This window comes from Rhinopithecus roxellana, chromosome 11, assembly GCF_007565055.1.
Source record: "Rhinopithecus roxellana isolate Shanxi Qingling chromosome 11, ASM756505v1, whole genome shotgun sequence".
NCBI classification, from domain to species: Eukaryota; Metazoa; Chordata; class Mammalia; order Primates; family Cercopithecidae; genus Rhinopithecus; species Rhinopithecus roxellana.
Window position 1 is genome coordinate 23,276,612 of NC_044559.1, and position 16,283 is coordinate 23,292,894.

Consider the following 16,283-nt stretch of genomic DNA (forward strand, 5'->3'; position numbering starts at 1 on the left):
GGGCGCGGCCCAGTTGCTGAGGAGCGCTTCTGATTGGCCAGAGGGCGGGGTTCTTGGCGTCTCGCCGGCCAGATCCCTCCCTCATAGGCGGGGCTTGGAGATCCACAGCTGGAAAGGGCGGAGCCCCGACAGCGCAGCTGGAAAGGGGCGGGGCCTGACGCGCGCGGCTGGCTGCGGCGGGCTGGGGGCGCACTGGTCTGCCATAAAGTGAATGGGCGCCGGCTGGGGGTGGCAGTACGCGGTGAGGCTCACTCCTTCCTCCAGTCCGAGAGAGTCGGAGCGGAGAGGCGGCCCGGGAGCAGGGGGGCGGCCCCCACTCCGGCCGGGTGCCCGGCCCCTGGCCCCTGCCTGCCCTCTAGATCGCCGCCGCCGCCGCCGCCGCCGCCGCCGCCGCTGGGAGTCTGCCTGCCTGTTGCGGGACGCACTGTGAGTGTTTGACCATTCTAAGGACAGGGGCTCATGGGGCCGAGGAGCTATTGCTGGACCTTGGAATCCCTAAAACGGGACCTGGGGCAGCTGAACTCTGGTGCCTGGGGAACAGGTCGAGAACAGGGAGGGCGGACTGCAGACCTGGGGCCAGGACTTGGGAAAAGGGAAACTCAGGGTAAGAACCAGGGGATAGGGAAGAGGGAGACTCAGAGGATCCGGAACGAAGCCGGAGACTTGAAGCCAGGATAGGGGCTTCGCGAGGCAGGGAGTAGGGAGTCTGGAAACCATTACCAGAAAGCGCCCTGGAATCCCAGGGCACAGGGCAGGCGGTCAGGGAGCGAAAGGGGTTGCAGAGGCCCTGGCCAGCTGGGGAGCCGGCGGCGGCCCCCAGTGTGGGGGCAGTTGGCGGCGCCCGACGCCCTTCGGCCCAGGCTCAGACTCTAGGGGCTGGGAGCCGGGGTGCCCCTGGTCACACAAGCTTCTCTTCCCAGCTGCTCCGCAGTTGGAATAGGAGCCGTGTTGTGAGAGCCCGGCCGCGACTGAGTCAGATGGCCGCTGTGCAGATCAGAGTGACCAGGCGGCGGGTATGGTGGATCTGGCTTGGGGTGTCTGAGCCCAGCTGGGTCCTCACTTGAGGCCGCCTCAGAATCGGACAGAATGTCCGCGGCGCATGGGGCTCGGAGTGGACAGAATGTCCAGGGTAGCGAAGTGGGTCTCTCCGGAGCGGGCGTTGTGTCGGGCAGTGGCGGACAGAATGTCCCTGGCTAGGTGGCATGTCCATCTACCCAGCAGCACCTGCCCAGCTGCTGCGTGTGCGATGGGGTCGGCTGCGGTGGGTCACCTCAAATCCCAGCTCACACTTTGCAAACTTGTTTCAGCTCCTTCGGGCTGCGAAGCTGCGAGCAGGGAGCTAGAGTAAAGACTGCAGCCTGAACTTGGGGTGAGGTGGGCTGGGACACATGCCCCCTTCAATTCAGAATAGATCAGAGCATCACTCTGTACTTCCAGAATCCAAATTTGAGGACAGAAGGCCAGTGAGGAGCCTGCTAGTGGGAATCAAGACCAGGAAAGGACCATCCTGGCTAACACGGTGAAACCCTGTCTCTACTTCAAATACAAAAAATTAGCCGGGTGTGGTGGCAGGCGCCTGTAGTCCCAGCTACTCGGGAGGCTGAGGCAAGAGAATGGTGTGAACCCGGGAGGCGGAGCTTGCAGTGAACCGAGATCGCGCCACTGCACTCCAGCCTGGGCGACAGAGCTAGACTCTATCTCAAAACAAAAACAAAAACAAGCAAAAAAAAAAAAAAAAAAAAAAAAAAAAACACACAGGAAAGGAAGGAATAGGTGACAAAAGGCAATGGGAAAACAGGAAGGAGCTGGGCACAAACCCCTGGCAGCCTCAGTTGCCTCCTAATTCCAATACAATTAACCAGACACCCCCCCCCCAGACTCCTTGCTGGAGTATCAGCCGACCAATGGCTCCTTCCCTACAATGGGCAGGAGCCCAGGCCAGAAGAGAAAACTACAGCCCCATTAGCAAAGCAAACCCTGTGGTCCTATTTCCCTTTTGCTTTCTCAGCCCTACCAATCCCAGCACCACCCTGGTGGCTGAGCAGAGGTGGGAAGGAGGCTCATGGAATCCAGACTCTGGAGTCCAATAGGGGACTACCTCGCCCTCTCAGTCTGGTTGGGAAGGATGTCTTGGCCCTACCTAACAGCCGGGTTTACTTTCCCTGCAGCTGAGATACAGCCTGACTCTGCTGGGCTCCTACAGTGACCATCCACCCTGACCCCAATTCTTTTTTTTTTTTTTTTTTTTTTTTGAGACAGAGTCTCGCTCTGTCCCGGAGGCTGGAGTGCGCTATCTCTGCTCACTGCAAGCTCCGCCTCCCAGGTTCAGGCCATTCTCCTGCCTCAGCCTGCCAAGTAGCTGGGACTACAGGCGCCCGCCACCATGCCCGGCTAATTTTTTGTATTTTTAGTAGAGACGGGGTTTCACCGTGTTAGCCAGGATGGTCTCGATCTGCTGACCTCGTGATCCACCCGCCTCGGCCTCCCAAAGTGCTGGGATTACAGGCGTGAGCCACTGCGCCCGGCCCATCCTGACCCCAATTCTAAACAGAGCTCAATTATGAAGAGGACAGAGCAGGGAGAATGAGTCCATATAAGTGAGCAAGATAGCCCAGCTGGGGACTGAGTTTTCACAAGGACAAGCGCAAGGCCACTGTATTTAGCAATGAGCAATCTAAACAGTGGTTTCAACCTTTCTCACCCTTCACCTATGAGTGACATACACTAGGTATTCTCTACACTCCCATGTCCATTTCTCAGTTCTAAAGTTTGCTTATTACTGGCTAGGATTCGCAACTTTTTTTTTTTTTTCATTTGCTCTATTTTGAGCAATATAAAGACACACCACAATTATCCCCATCACATTCTGATACACTTTTCAGGGGCTTGTGCTCCCATAAAAATCACTGAAATTATAGGTGAAATGAAGGGCTCTGTGTCAGGAAAGGAATAGGGAAAGCATTACAGATGGCTCCCTGAAGACTTTAGCTCAAAGTTGGCTTTTGTCAAAAAGGCCAAAGAGATGGTATCATAATGAAGATGACTGGAAACAAAAAACAGAACCTTTTCCCAACCTTGCATAAAGCCATGTAGCTGAATGCATGCCTGGTCACTGGCTCTTAGGAAGAATGTCATGGGCCTAGAGTAGGGTCAGAGAATGGTTGGCAGAATGGGGAGCCAGGGGTTGCTGGCGAGAGCAAATGTCAAAGTTTAGTCCTCTGGAAGGTGAGACAAGATGGAAATCTACAGCATAATAAAAAGCCTAGATATGCAGAAGAATTGCTTGCTCCCCAAATCTTGAAACTGGAGATGAGGGGGCCTTTTAGAACTGCAGTGATGCAAGCTCAGGATGAATAGAAAAATGTTCTTTGGCACACAGTGGGCAGCATACTTCCAGAGCTCATTTCCAGAGAGATGGTAGAGGCAGGAAGTAGAAATGGAATCCTTCAGGGCTTGGAAGGATCAGCACATGTGAGAGTCACAAATGGCTGCAGGGTAGAGGGAGTGAGGCATGGAAAGAGCAGAACTAGGTGGTTTGAATCTCTTCAAACTGTGTAACCTTGCATCCTGCCTTCTTAGAGGTATAATGGGGATAGGCACTCCTGCCATGCAGGGCAGTTGTGCAAGCTAAATGAAATCATGTCTGTGAAAGCCCTCTGCAAATGAAGGAGCACCATAGAAATAAGCACTATTATTATGCCCAAACTGCAGAATCTTTGTTTGGAAAAGTGGGGCTGAGCCTTAGAGCAGCCTAACCACCTTCCTGATGCAGCCATAGGAGGGATCTTAATGATAGATGGGCCACGCTATCGCAGGCTTCAGATGCTGGCCACTACCCCTGTCCCTATCCAAGAACTCTGGGGAGCTCCCCAAATGCTTAGCCTGCCTGCCAGGCCAAATATCTCTGCCTGCCTTCTGCTCAGGGATGGGAACATTGGCCCAGACTCGGGTTCAGGAAGGGAGGGCAAACGCAGCAGGCTAAAGCTGACTTGTGGTGACAGAAGCATGGGACCAGTGGAATCTTTTCTTCTCCACTCACACTAAATGATGCCTCCTAGACTAACATGAAGGATCCATTAGGTCCTGAGCTTTGGGGTGTCTAGGGTGTCCATGGCCACTGCCAGGGTCTCATGAAAAGAATGAGGGGGCGGAAAAGGAAAAGATCATCAGTTGGGTAAGAGTTGGGGGAAGACAGAGAGGAATAACTTTCAAAACTCTGTCTCTCCTTTCCCATTGTCCTGCCCCGGGGCCTTTTTTGCACCTTTCAGTTAATAGTTTCTCCTTTCCTATTTCTTCCCTGCCCAACCCATTCTGCTCACCATGGTCAAATAAAGGCCACAAAGATGCTGTCTTTTGTCACACCCCTGGCTACAAGCCTCCAGTGACCCCCACTCTTTGGTGCATTGCTTCTCATAGTGGGGTGGGGTGGGAGGAGGGCAGAACAGGGGTGGGGGAGGCATGACACACAGTCTAAACAGGGCCCATCTTCCTGGTGGGTGATATCACTTGAAGATTGGGAGGTTTATTTTTATATTAAAATAATATTTATTTGTATATTAAAATATTTTATATTCCATGACTAAAGTATGGAATAGAATGAAAAATTTGCTTGCATTTTAAACATAAAGCTGGCGAACTCTAAACAATTTCATACTAGTGGCAGCTGTTTCAGGTCATGCCTCTAGTTTTCTAGTAGATACTGTTTTTGACTGTTCTTAGGGGTTTTTTTTCTTTATTCAGGGCTGTTGTTCAGTGTGAACCTTAGGGGTTTTTGATGAAAAAGCTGGACATACTCTAGCCTAGACTTTGTCAAATCTGAATCACTAACCCTTGTCCCCGATTGGAGGCCCCCCTCGGTTTGACTTGTTTCTCTCTGCAGATCTCCCGTGGCCTACACTGAGACTCCGACTAACCTAGGCTCACCACTGCCCTCCCAGCCTGCCAGCTTATTCCCAACACTGCTGATTATTTAGAATGCCATACACCTTCTCTGCCTCTTGAACTCCCAGTTCAGTTGCGTGCCTATCTTCTCTGAGCCCCCAACACTTGGTACCACCTTCCATGGGTTTCCCTCTCTCTGATCTCCCAGTCTGGGAGTCAGACCCATGCATCCCATCTTTCCATCCTGTGCTCTGTTTGCCTCCCTACACTGCAGACTCCTACAAGTTAGGGAATGTGCCTTACTGTTCTTGGGATCCCCAGGAAGGAAGCAAGGAAGAGCAGGAAGACTGTGGAATCATTTCTCTGATCCCCGATTTGTCCCTTGATAACTTGAATGCTTCAAATCTTTGCTGCAAATGTGTCTCGATTTGCTCGCATTTGCACACTGCAGTTCAGCAGACCATACAGTCTGGGTGCTCAGCGTCCCAAATGAACATGCGGCCATGTCCACTTAAGGGCCTCACTTCTGTTTCACGTTTATAAGATGAAAACATCATAACTCCAGCTCCTCTCATCTCCTCGCCATTTAGCCCCTGAAAGAGAAAGGTTTTCTCCTATTTGAGTTCCAGGTTATGCCTCCAGCCTCAAGCATTATTAGTGCAACCGATTGTGGGCTCTCACTATGTCCCTGGTCTACCCCTCTGGCTTCAGGACTTAAGTGGGTCCACATGACAGCTGACTTATTGCCATGGGGTTGTGTCTCTTGGAAACCATGACCTCCCCACTGTGGCCTCCCTGGCCTGAGATCTGCTCTCCACCTTCATATGTCCTGGATATTTCATTCTTGTTGCAGTCCATGACCAGGCTTCCTCTAATTCCAGCCTGTACTGCAGAATCAGAGCATATCTGTAGGCCCTCTGTACTCCCTGGGCCTGGGATTGCCACCCTGACACCAGTGGGACTGGGCCATACATCCCTAGCAGGGTGTGGCAAAAAGGCTAGGGGTGGGGCCAACAGCCCCCTCCCAGAGCTGGACTCACCATCATTGTTATCTCCTGACTCTCTCTGTCCCTGCCTGGGCATTTTTTACTAGCATCAACTAATCCTGCAGCTTCCAGACCTACTGCTTGTTCTTCCCTATCCACTGAGTGAGGCGAAGTCCCTGGCCTCAGTCCCAACTCCCTAGCTTCCTGACCTCCAGCAGTTTGGGGGAGCTTAATCTTCAGCCAGCCTGTCTCCAGCTCAGACAACAGCTTGGCGCCCCCAGCCTTTGCCTGACCAGCCCACCCGGACGTGAGTCGGCTAGAGGTCTATGCCCCCACCCTTCCATCTCTCTTATTGCCTGCCTGGCTTTACTGTTCTTTCCTTCTCTCTTCAGTTTCACAGTCAGGTCCCTTCTCAGCCATGGCTCCTCTCTCTGCTGTTACTAGCCCATGCAAGAGCCTAAAGGCTTCATTCTTTCCTTTACCAGTCCCTCGTCCCCAAAGTGGCTCCCAGCTTGGGTTACTCTGCCTGTTTTGCTGTTGCCTTGTTGACTGGGTTGTCTATGCTCAGGACCGAGTGTTCACAGCATGTGCTGCCTATCTCTCAGCAATGCAGTGTACTCACCTTCATTCACCAGGGAAACAGTTCACTGCAGGATACAGAGTCTGGGGAGATGACCCACTCGAGGAAGGGCAGACACAGGGATGAGATCTTAGTCACTACTCCACCCTCAGGGCATAACTCAATGCCCAGCTCATAGAATGTGCTAAATAGCATTTGTTTAATGATTGAGGGGAAAAAAAACTACTCAGGTAGAGTTTTATCCCTACTCATATTTACATGTTTGTTTTTATCTAAACCTTGTAACAATACTGAAGGCAAGTAGGGAAGGGATCATGAACTTCCTTTCGGAGATGAAGAAATATGCCCAGAAAGGTAAAGTTACTTGCCGAGGACACACAGCTAGTAAGTTGTAGAGCCAGGACCGTGAACCTAGATCTGTTGACTCCAAACCTAATTTCTTTGGGCTATACCAGATGACTTTCCCCAGAGGGCCTGGGCACTTTCTGCCCCTCCTCCCCACCCCATCCTCTAGCTCCAGCATGCTCCTGTCTTCTCCTCACTCAGCAGCATCCAGTGCAGAACACTCCCCTGGCCCCTTGGCCTGCTCCTCCCCCACACAGAGTCCTTAGCTCCTGGGACGGAGAGCTGAGGTTCAGAGGGGCCAGGGAGGTGGTGGGGGCGTGGGGGGAGGGTAATAATGGCTAGCTCCAAAACAGCCCCAGCAGCTGTCCCTGTCACAGAAAGGAGACTGTGTGACGGTACGTATCTGTCTGCCTGGATGTGGCAGCACATGTGTGGGAGAGTGTGTGTTTGTGTGCCCCTAGCTCCAAGTCCAAGTGCTTATTATGTCTGAGTGGGGGCCTGTGTGTGTCTGCACGTGTCCGTCTATCTCTGGGAACACGCAGCCTGAACTCGGCTTTCTGGCCTCGTCTTTTCCTCGCCCATATCCCTTCTTACCCTGTCTCCCTCTGCTGAAATAGAGTGAAAGTAAGATGCAGGTATGGAATGCCGGGGGCAGGGTAATTTGGAAAACTGCAAGTCTGGAGCCAAAGCTGACTGGAAGGCTAGGTGGCAAGGGTGGGACTGCTTTTCCCACAGGTAAACCCCTCTCTGTGTTTTTTGCCAGCTTCGTGTTGCTCCCATGGCCTCTGGAAAAGTCAGGGGGATGATTTGCATTTCAAGGGCATCTTGGGTATGAAGTAAAGGGAGACTTCAGAGCACCCCTTTTTCCAGCTCTCAGTTCTAACCCTTCCTCCCTCATCTTCCCAGCCAAGGCTACCATAGTTCCTTCTCAGGGACATTTCCCTTCCATCAGAGCATTGTTGGCCAAAGTTTTCCAGCTCCAAACCCCCTGACCTGACCTGGAAGGGGAAGTAAGCTGAGCACACCTCCAGTTCTGGCCTGACTTTTCTCCTGTCCTGGGTTCCCTCCAGCCCTGTCTCTTCACATCCAGTAAAAGGTCCAAGATCTAGACCCCTCTGCCTGTAGAAAGAGCAGGGACTCTTTCTCAACCTCCTGCCTTGACCTCGGTTCCACTTCCAACCTGGCTTGAGAGGTGGGGTGGGGAGTGGGGGCACAGCTGTGATCTCTGAGCTGGTTGAAGGGGGCGTTACCATGTGCAAATACAGGCCGCTGCCCATCTGCACCTCCCTGAGAAAGGCTCCTAATAAATCCAGAGCAGCCAAGTGACACACATCTCAATCTAGGCTAATCCACTACATTAATGCCACCCCGTGTAGCCTGCATTAAGCCCCTGTTAATGGGGAAGGGGTGACAGAGGCAGAGAGGCCCCTCCCACTCAGCTCTCTACCCCTTCCCTCTGTCCCTAGCCGCCTCTGTTCTCCTCCAACCAAAAGGCACCCAGAGTCTTGAACCCCAGTATTGCCCATTTCCCTTCCTCCCAGCAGAGGGGTCCTGGGAGAGCAGGCAGAAAAGGGGACTCTGTGGGGGAAACTTGGAGAGGGACCCAGGGAGGCTCCTGGGCAATGTGAGGCTAGGTTTTGGGATAGGAAGTTATGAGTAGGAAGCTGGTCTTATGAAGCTTCTGCCTACGGCCTGGAGCAGGCTTGATAGAGGCCGTCCATGGGTGGGATGCAGTGTATATTGGTACAGGCAGGAGACCAGGCCCGGCCCAAGCACCCAGTGGTTTTCACACTTGTGTTTGATCTTGTTACCTTCTTTCAAATGAAACCTCTTCAGAAATAATAAACAAAACAGGCTGGGCATGGTGGCTCACGCCTAATTCCAGCACTTTGGGAGGCCGAGGCAGGTGGATCACCTGAGATCAGGAGTTCGAGACCAGCCTGGCCAACATGGTGAAACCCCATCTCTACTAAAAATACAAAAATTAGCCAGGAGTGGTGGCATGTGCCTGTAGTTCCAGCTACTCGGGAGGCTGAGGCAGGAGAATAGCTTGAATAGCTTGAACCCTGGAGGTGGAGGTTGCAGTGAGCCGAGATTATGCCACTGCACTCCAGCCTGGGTGACAAAGCGAGACTCCATTTCAAAAACAAAGAAAATAAAAAGAAAGAAAGAAATCATAAACGAACAGACCAAAGCAGAGCTGCCCTAGCTGAAGCAGACCCAAGCAAGGCCAGGTTAGAACTGTAGCTGAGTCCCTGAGGGAAACTCGAGGGAAGGCCCCAAAGAGCACAGTGTGAGAAAACAAGCGTTCTGAGTTGACTGAATCAGAAAAATAAAATAATAATAAAAGAAAAATAAAAAGCAAACAAAGAAAAAGCATTAGGAGTCTCACAGACCTAGTTCAGATCTCAATCCCACTGCTTACAAGCTCTGTGAGCCTCATCAAGTTCCTTCAAGTCTCAGTTTCCTCAGCAGAAAAAGGATGATCATGCTTGACATATTCTTGTGAGGGGAGAGAGAATGAGGTAAAGGCTCACAGTAAGTACACATAAATGATAGCAGCCATTATTCTTAAAGGAGAAATATCAGGTCTGGTTCAAAATACAATCTGTCCCAAGGAGAAAGGATAACAGACATCCGGTCTGTCTCAGGTATGATTGGCTGAGGACCATGTATGAGTATGAGGGGATACTGAGCATTCAGGTGAGAAGGATTTTAAAGTTTTGCAGATATAGTATAGGGTATGTAGTGTGCTATAGTGTAGATTTCTTTGTTGTTGTTTTTTGAGACAGTGTCTTGTTCTGTCACCCAGGCTGGAGTGCAGTAGCGCCATCTCGGTTCACTGCAACCTCCACCTCCCAGGTTCAAGCGATTCTCCTGCCTCAGCCTCCCGAGTAGCTGAGATTACAAGTGCGTGCCACCCCGCCCAGCAAATTTGTATTTTTAGTAGGCACGGGGTTTTGCCATGCTGGCCAGGCTGGTCTCGAACTCCTGACCTCAGGTGATCCACCCACCTCGGCCTCCCAAAGTGCTGGGATTACAGGTGTGAGCCACCGCGCCCGGCCTGTAGTCTACATTTTTATTAATTCAATAAATATTGAACCCCACTGTATACCTGGCACGGTTCTAGTTCCCAGCAGTAAACAAAACAAAGTCTAGTTTATATATCTATGCAGAGAACCTGTCAGCATGCACCTCTGTGCCCTTAGGCTGCTATTTCCCCATTCTATCCTAAGGAGCCCCACGCAGCCCCAGCTTTATGGCTGGGGCTGAGAAAGGCGGCAGGGAATTTACGGGGAAGCGCTGCTGGGACCCAGCAAAGCCAGAGATTTTACCCCCGTTACCCTGGTCTCTGTCTTCTCTCGCCTCCAGAGACCTCCCTCCATGGAGTTCGGCCTGCTCAGCGAGGCAGAGGCCCGGAGCCCTGCCCTGTCGCTGTCAGACGCGGGCACTCCGCACCCCCAGCTCCCAGAGCACGGCTGCAAGGGTCAGGAGCACAGCGGTAAGCGCGCCCCCTTCCGGGAGTGCAGGAGATAACAGCTTCATCCCCAGTGCGGGTGGGACCCCGGCTGGGCAGCTCAGGTGGGAGCCAGCGGGTGGCTTAGGAGGTCCCGGAGCCGGAGAATCCGCGCAGGCTTGGGCGCCCTGTGACCTGCCCCCACCCTGGCCCCCTAGACTCAGAGAAGGCCTCGGCTTCGCTGCCTGGCGCCTCCCCCGAGGACGGCTCACTGAAGAAGAAGCAGCGGCGGCAGCGCACGCATTTCACCAGCCAGCAGCTGCAGGAGCTGGAGGCGACCTTCCAGAGGAACCGCTACCCCGACATGAGCACGCGCGAGGAGATCGCCGTGTGGACCAACCTCACCGAGGCCCGCGTGCGGGTATGCTCTCCAGAACCGCAACTCGCACCCGCGCGGGCCCTTTGCACTCAGCCTGCGACCCGGCGGCCAGCGGTTCCACCCCACCTTCCCCTCCCCCGGACCCCGGACCCTGGCTCCCGGCCGCAGCCCCACGCGGCCTCTTGCCCGCCAACCTCCAGCCTCTGCTCCCACTGCTCCCTACTACCCGGACCGCGCGCTTCTTTGGCCCTGACACCGTCTCTCCTTCCCCTCTTCACCCCTCCTCGACCTCATCCTACTGTCCCCCCAGACTCTGGCGCCGATGACTCGGTCCTGCCGCCCGCGCCTTGTTCTCCGACCCCGGACTCCGTGCACTCCTTCCCTCCCACCCCGTCTCCAGCCACCTCATCTCGTTTATTGACCGCAGGGCCCCGGCTGGTAGCCCCGTCGGGGTGGCCCGCCCTCCAGCCGCTGGGACCTGGCCCAGAGCCCTGACCGCCTTTCTCCCGTGCCCGCAGGTGTGGTTCAAGAACCGGCGCGCCAAATGGCGGAAGCGCGAGCGCAGCCAGCAGGCCGAGCTGTGCAAGGGCAGCTTCGCGGCACCGCTCGGGGGGCTTGTGCCGCCCTACGAGGAGGTGTACCCCGGCTACTCGTACGGCAACTGGCCGCCCAAGGCGCTTGCCCCGCCACTCGCCGCCAAGACCTTCCCATTCGCCTTCAACTCGGTCAACGTGGGGCCTCTGGCTTCGCAGCCCGTCTTCTCGCCACCCAGCTCCATCGCCGCCTCCATGGTGCCCTCCGCCGCGGCTGCCCCGGGCACCGTGCCAGGGCCTGGGGCCCTGCAGGGCCTGGGCGGGGGCCCCCCCGGGCTGGCTCCGGCAGCCGTGTCCTCCGGGGCCGTGTCCTGCCCTTACGCCTCGGCCGCCGCCGCCGCCGCGGCTGCCGCCTCCTCCCCCTACGTCTATCGGGACCCGTGTAACTCGAGCCTGGCTAGCCTGCGGCTCAAAGCCAAACAGCACGCTTCCTTCAGCTACCCTACCGTGCACGGGCCGCCCCCAGCAGCCAACCTCAGTCCGTGCCAGTACGCCGTGGAAAGGCCCGTATGAGCGGCCCCGCCCGTAGATCATCCCCCAGGGCGGGGGCGACGATTCACAGCCTCCTCGGACTGGGGTCGTTTTGACTGGCTTGCGCCCGCCCCAGGGTCTAAAAGGGGTGTTTGGTCAGCTGGGGGGCGCCGGCTCAGGAGAGGGCCCTTCCCCTCCCAGCCCTGAGGGGTGGACTGGGCCCTACACACAGACCGCGCCCCTGGGACTAAAGCCAGGAACAGGGACCAGCTTCCCGGGGGCCAACTCACCCTTGGCCCATCCCGCCTTCTCCAGGCTTCCCCTCCCTCGTTTTCAAAGATAAATGAAATAAACGTGCGCGGACTGTCGAAGGCGTGATGATTCAGAGTCGCGGTTGAGTCCTCTTCCCTTCATCCTCCCCCACTGTCTACAGGCGAGCTGGATGTACAGGAACGAAGTGAGGGTCCAGGCTTCTAGGGATTCAGTCCCACTCACCACCTGCCCCCACTCCAGGTCGGGGCAGCCCGGGATTCTTGCAGCAAAGAGGTGCGTGAGTGCGCGGGACGTGGGAAACCAGCTACCTGGCTGGCATCGGCCACAGCCGGTGCTGCAGCGCCACCTCGTGGTCTCAGGGAGGCTAGCTGGTAGATCTGGTCTCCAACGCTTGTAGGTGTCAGCTCTGCTATTCAGGGAGCCTATAACTTTAGATAAAGTTACTCCGCCTTTCTGAGCCTGTTTCTCACTGTTCCTATGAGGGCCTTGGTCCTCTAACAGCAATAAAATTCTGGTCTGTAACAACATTTATTAAGTGCCTACCAGGCCTAGGATTCTTTCAGTGTCTGTGTGTGTGCCTCTCACCCTTCCACACACCCTCAGGCGTCCCACCTGCCGATCATCCCCTTAGTAGCAGCCTCTTGCCATCACAGCAGCGCTCTTTCCCCCCAAATCCCCAAACTCTCAAAATTTTGTTGAAATCTTTAATTTTAAAAAATAGAGAAAGAAGAAGACTGGATAGAAATTAAACAACTCAGCTCTTGGGACCCTCCTCCATCCCACCTCCATCCCAGGGCCTTCTTGGCCTTCACATTAAAAATAGAAACATCAAAGTAACAGACCACACCCCCATCCCAGGGTCACCCTTCTTGTCTCAAAAATTCCAGCCACCTTGGGGCACACATCCTCTGGGGAAACCATGCAGGTAAGGCAACCTAATCATTCTCCCAAAACTAAGCCCAGCCTCTTGGTGCCCTGGAGAAGAGAAAGCCTGGAGCTTCACTGTTCTCTCCAACCCTTCACTGGCTCTTGGTCTTGGCTTTGACCTCGGGCTTGATGTAGGTCTGGCGGAAGAAGTGGGCAAAGAGGATGAAATAGGTCATATACAAGATGAAGGACCAGAATAAGTGTTCCATCGTGGTGTGGCATCCCTGTTCCTGCCTCCAGATGTATGCGAGGATGCTGATGATGGCTCCTACAAACATCTGCAGGATCTGCAGGCTGGTGATGAGCATGGGCAGCATCTTGGGGGGCTTCACGTTGGCAGCCTTCAGAGTGTAGTAGGTGTACATGAAGGCATGCACACCGAAGTTCATGGTGACGAACCAGCCTCCTGCAGGCACTTTGTTCTTGTATCCAAAGCTTGTGTACACCAGCACTGTGCTGTGGTGGTACCAGTGAATAAAGATGAGTGGCCGCTTACGCAGGATGATGAAGGCTGTGTCTCCTGGGAGATGGAGAATCATAGTTGGCACACCACCCAGTGCTGGGACCACCCTCTGTACCTGGTGTAGGGCCACCGGAGAAATTCTCAGGGGAGGGAAGGGGGTCTTTGTGGCAGAGAATCTGTAGAGGGGCTTGGGTGAGAGGTATTATTGGGACCCAGGGTAGGAAAGGGACTCTCAAGGGTGTGGGTGAAGGGAGGGCCCTGTGGAGGGATGCAGTTCACAAGGCACCAGAGAGACAAAGCCTTGCCACTCACCGAGTTCTACGACCTTGCTGAGAAGAAAGACCCAGGACCAGAATTTGACTGTAGAATTACCAACGAAGTTGACAAAGCACACGGTTTGCTTTAGGCCCCCGGTAAGTATCACAGTCCCCATAATGCCCCACATCCTCACTGCCCCCAGGATACTGAAATGGGACAAAGGAAGATGGTGTAAGTGTCATCCCCAGGCACCAATCCACCCTTCCCTCGGCTTGGCCAGGTTACTGTGTTCCAAGCTCTACCACCTCCCCACCTGTCCATGGGGCGGGGTCAAAGCTCCTGAGAGCCTGAGGCCAATCTGGTAGATCCAACCAGTAGTCTAGAGGAGATGAGGGCTGGAGAAAGATCAGGGAATGCAGGGGGATGGGATTGAAAGTTGAGTTAAGGAATGGGGTTCTTGGGAGGGGTTAGGAGCCTAGGAGGAGATGTGTGGAGGGATAGGGGAAGACTGAAGGAGTTTGGGGGAGAAAATATGGGGAAGTTATTGGAGGGTCCTGAGAGAGGGTGTTAGGAGCTGAGAGCATTAGAGGCTGGAGAAATGTTTTACGAGTACAGACTATGAAGGCAAGAGGGAAAAAGCAGAGACCACCAGGTAGGGGTCTAAAAAAGAAGGAAAACAGGATAATATAATAGAAGAGGGTGAAGGCTGGGAGGGGAACTAAAGCTGAGAATGAGATGGGGAGAGTGTTACAGGGCAACTTGGGGACAGGATGGAGGTTGATGCAATCGGGAAAGCTTTAAGGCATAGAATGGAGGTCTAACGTCTAGAGAAGAGGCAAGGAGTGAGTGGGATGGGGTCTTACCTGAAGATTGCAAGGCAGAAGGACCAGAGGATGAGGGGCCCCTGCAGGTTGAAGCCCTTGCGTTCCTTCATGTAGTTCTGCCCCACAGCGATGAGAAGCAGGTAGATCAGGGCTATGGGGAAAGAGGTTGCCCTGGCAAGCAGAAGGCAGAGGGGATGGGCTCATGGGTGGGTGCTGATTAGAGAAATGCCCACTCATCTCTCCAGGTGAGTGCTCTGGGTTGGAGTCCCAGTTCTGCCACTTACTAGCTGTGTGACATTGGAAAAAACAACTTAACTCTCTGAGCCTTGGCTTCCTAATTTGTAAAGGGGGAATACTACATCTCTCCTGGGAGTATTAATGTATACAAAGGACCTAGCACGGGGCAGGGGCTATGTCCAAGGTTTCTGTGATTATTGCTCTCTCAGTGGGGTTAGAGGTGGGTGACAGCTGTCTGGCCCACGCCTAGAAGCAGTCCAGGGCTATGGTGTAAAAAGAGTGTGGCAATAGCTTCTCCCTGGTTGGGGCGCCTAGAAGCAGCCCAGGGCTGTGGTGTAAGAAGAATGTGGCAATAACTTCTCTCTGGTTGGGTCATGGCAAATTGGTTGGAGCATAAAGTCAGACCCAAAAACCTCTGGGGAGCTTTAGGGCAAAGCTAGAGAGCTCCTCCAGGGGAAAGCTTGGAAGAGCTCTCTGACTTTGCCTCCTTCTCCGCAGCAGGAACGGTGGAGCATCTGGGGAACGATGGGATAATTGTAAAGGGTAGGCTGTCCCCGGGCCCTGCACTGTGCACACACCCTTACACCCACAGCCATAGGGGACGTGGAAGTCATCTAGTAAGGCTTCAGATCAACCTCACGCCTCCAAGACCAGTTCTCACTACACGCTGTCTTTGGCTTCTGTATGTTTCCACGTTCTCCCTCATCATCTTATTTCTGCTTCCTTGCTTTCAGCTCTAATGTCTTTGAGGTGCCACATACTACCTGCACCTCGGACAAAGGTAGCGTGAAACCAGTACGAGGGAGTCCCGTAACTCTGCTCTGTAAGAAAATCATTGCGGGCATTCAATGCCACCCCCTCGCACCCTGGCCCCGGGGCCCTGACATGGCCTTTCCCTCTTCCCAAGTCTCACCAATACTCCTCGAAAAAGGGCCTCATGTCCTTGAACAGCTCGAAGTTACAGGGCTGGAACAGCTGATTTACTTGATGTGAGACATTCATGGCTGTGACCATCTAGTTTTGCAGACGTCGAGGTCCAAAGCTTCGAGGCGCTGGGCGAAAGCCTGGGGCTCTGAGGATGTCGTGAACCTCGGGGCGAGATGGAACAGAGCCGGCACAGAAGGAACCCCTGGGCAAAGCGAGGAGGACGTCGGACCTAGGCACGTGCGCGGCGGCGCTGCCAGCTCTCCCGAGCGCAGCCACTGCGATATATAACCCGGACTTGCAAAGCTGCCGGCCTGGACGGCGCGCGGCCCCCTCCCTGCGCCGCGCCGCTATCCAATCTCGACCAAGATAAGCCTCTGCTCCGCCCCTGGGACGCAGTCCGCATTCTGATTGGTCATCCTCATGGGCCCGCCTGCCAGGCGTTTCGCACGCCCCGCCCCAAGTCCCATCTTAGGCCATCGCCCGCTCGCTTCCCCAGCCTTTTCTCCCTTAACACGTCTCCCCAATCCTGTGTGGCCTTGTGTGTGTACCTGGACAGGCCAGTCTTCCCTTGGCACTGTCAACCGTGGCCTTTGCCTCCGTTTGCTTTAATCTTAACCTGCTTAGCAGTGAGGAGAGAGGGAAGGTGTGCTTAGGCTTTGATGCTCCCACCCAGAAATGGAGG

The 16,283-nt window shown here is 54.4% G+C and overlaps 2 protein-coding genes across 2 annotated transcripts; one reads left to right on the top strand and one right to left on the bottom strand.

Annotated features, from left to right (window-relative positions):
• Positions 1-127: 127 nt before the first annotated feature.
• On the top strand, positions 128-12,060 carry PITX3 (paired like homeodomain 3). The gene is made up of 4 exons (XM_010356155.2): positions 128-426; positions 10,165-10,294; positions 10,468-10,670; positions 11,147-12,060. Exons 2-4 carry the CDS (start codon positions 10,177-10,179, stop codon positions 11,732-11,734), a joined length of 909 nt encoding a protein of 302 aa, XP_010354457.1. The 5' UTR covers positions 128-426; positions 10,165-10,176; the 3' UTR covers positions 11,735-12,060.
• A 595-nt stretch (positions 12,061-12,655) lies between these two features.
• Positions 12,656-15,960, bottom strand: ELOVL3 (ELOVL fatty acid elongase 3). The gene is made up of 4 exons (XM_010356154.1): positions 15,588-15,960; positions 14,477-14,608; positions 13,668-13,819; positions 12,656-13,412 (listed from the first exon to the last, which is right to left on the bottom strand). The coding sequence occupies exons 1-4, from the start codon at positions 15,686-15,688 to the stop codon at positions 12,985-12,987; spliced, it is 813 nt and encodes a 270-aa protein (XP_010354456.1). The 5' UTR covers positions 15,689-15,960; the 3' UTR covers positions 12,656-12,984.
• Between the last annotated feature and the right edge of the window lie 323 nt (positions 15,961-16,283).

Bases quoted from the DNA above. Each gene is read 5' to 3' on its own strand.
- PITX3 (XM_010356155.2), top strand. From the start codon at position 10,177: ATGGAGTTCGGCCTGCTCAGCGAGGCAGAGGCCCGGAGCCCTGCCCTG. The intron at 10,295-10,467 runs GTAAGCGCGCCC...CTGGCCCCCTAG, and splicing joins CAAGGGTCAGGAGCACAGCG to ACTCAGAGAAGGCCTCGGCT. The intron at 10,671-11,146 runs GTATGCTCTCCA...CCGTGCCCGCAG, and splicing joins TCACCGAGGCCCGCGTGCGG to GTGTGGTTCAAGAACCGGCG.
- ELOVL3 (XM_010356154.1), bottom strand. From the start codon at position 15,688: ATGGTCACAGCCATGAATGTCTCACATCAAGTAAATCAGCTGTTCCAG. The intron at 14,609-15,587 runs GTGAGACTTGGG...TCTGCTTGCCAG, and splicing joins CCCTTTTTCGAGGAGTATTG to GGCAACCTCTTTCCCCATAG. The intron at 13,413-13,667 runs GTGAGTGGCAAG...TCCATCTCCCAG, and splicing joins CAGCAAGGTCGTAGAACTCG to GAGACACAGCCTTCATCATC.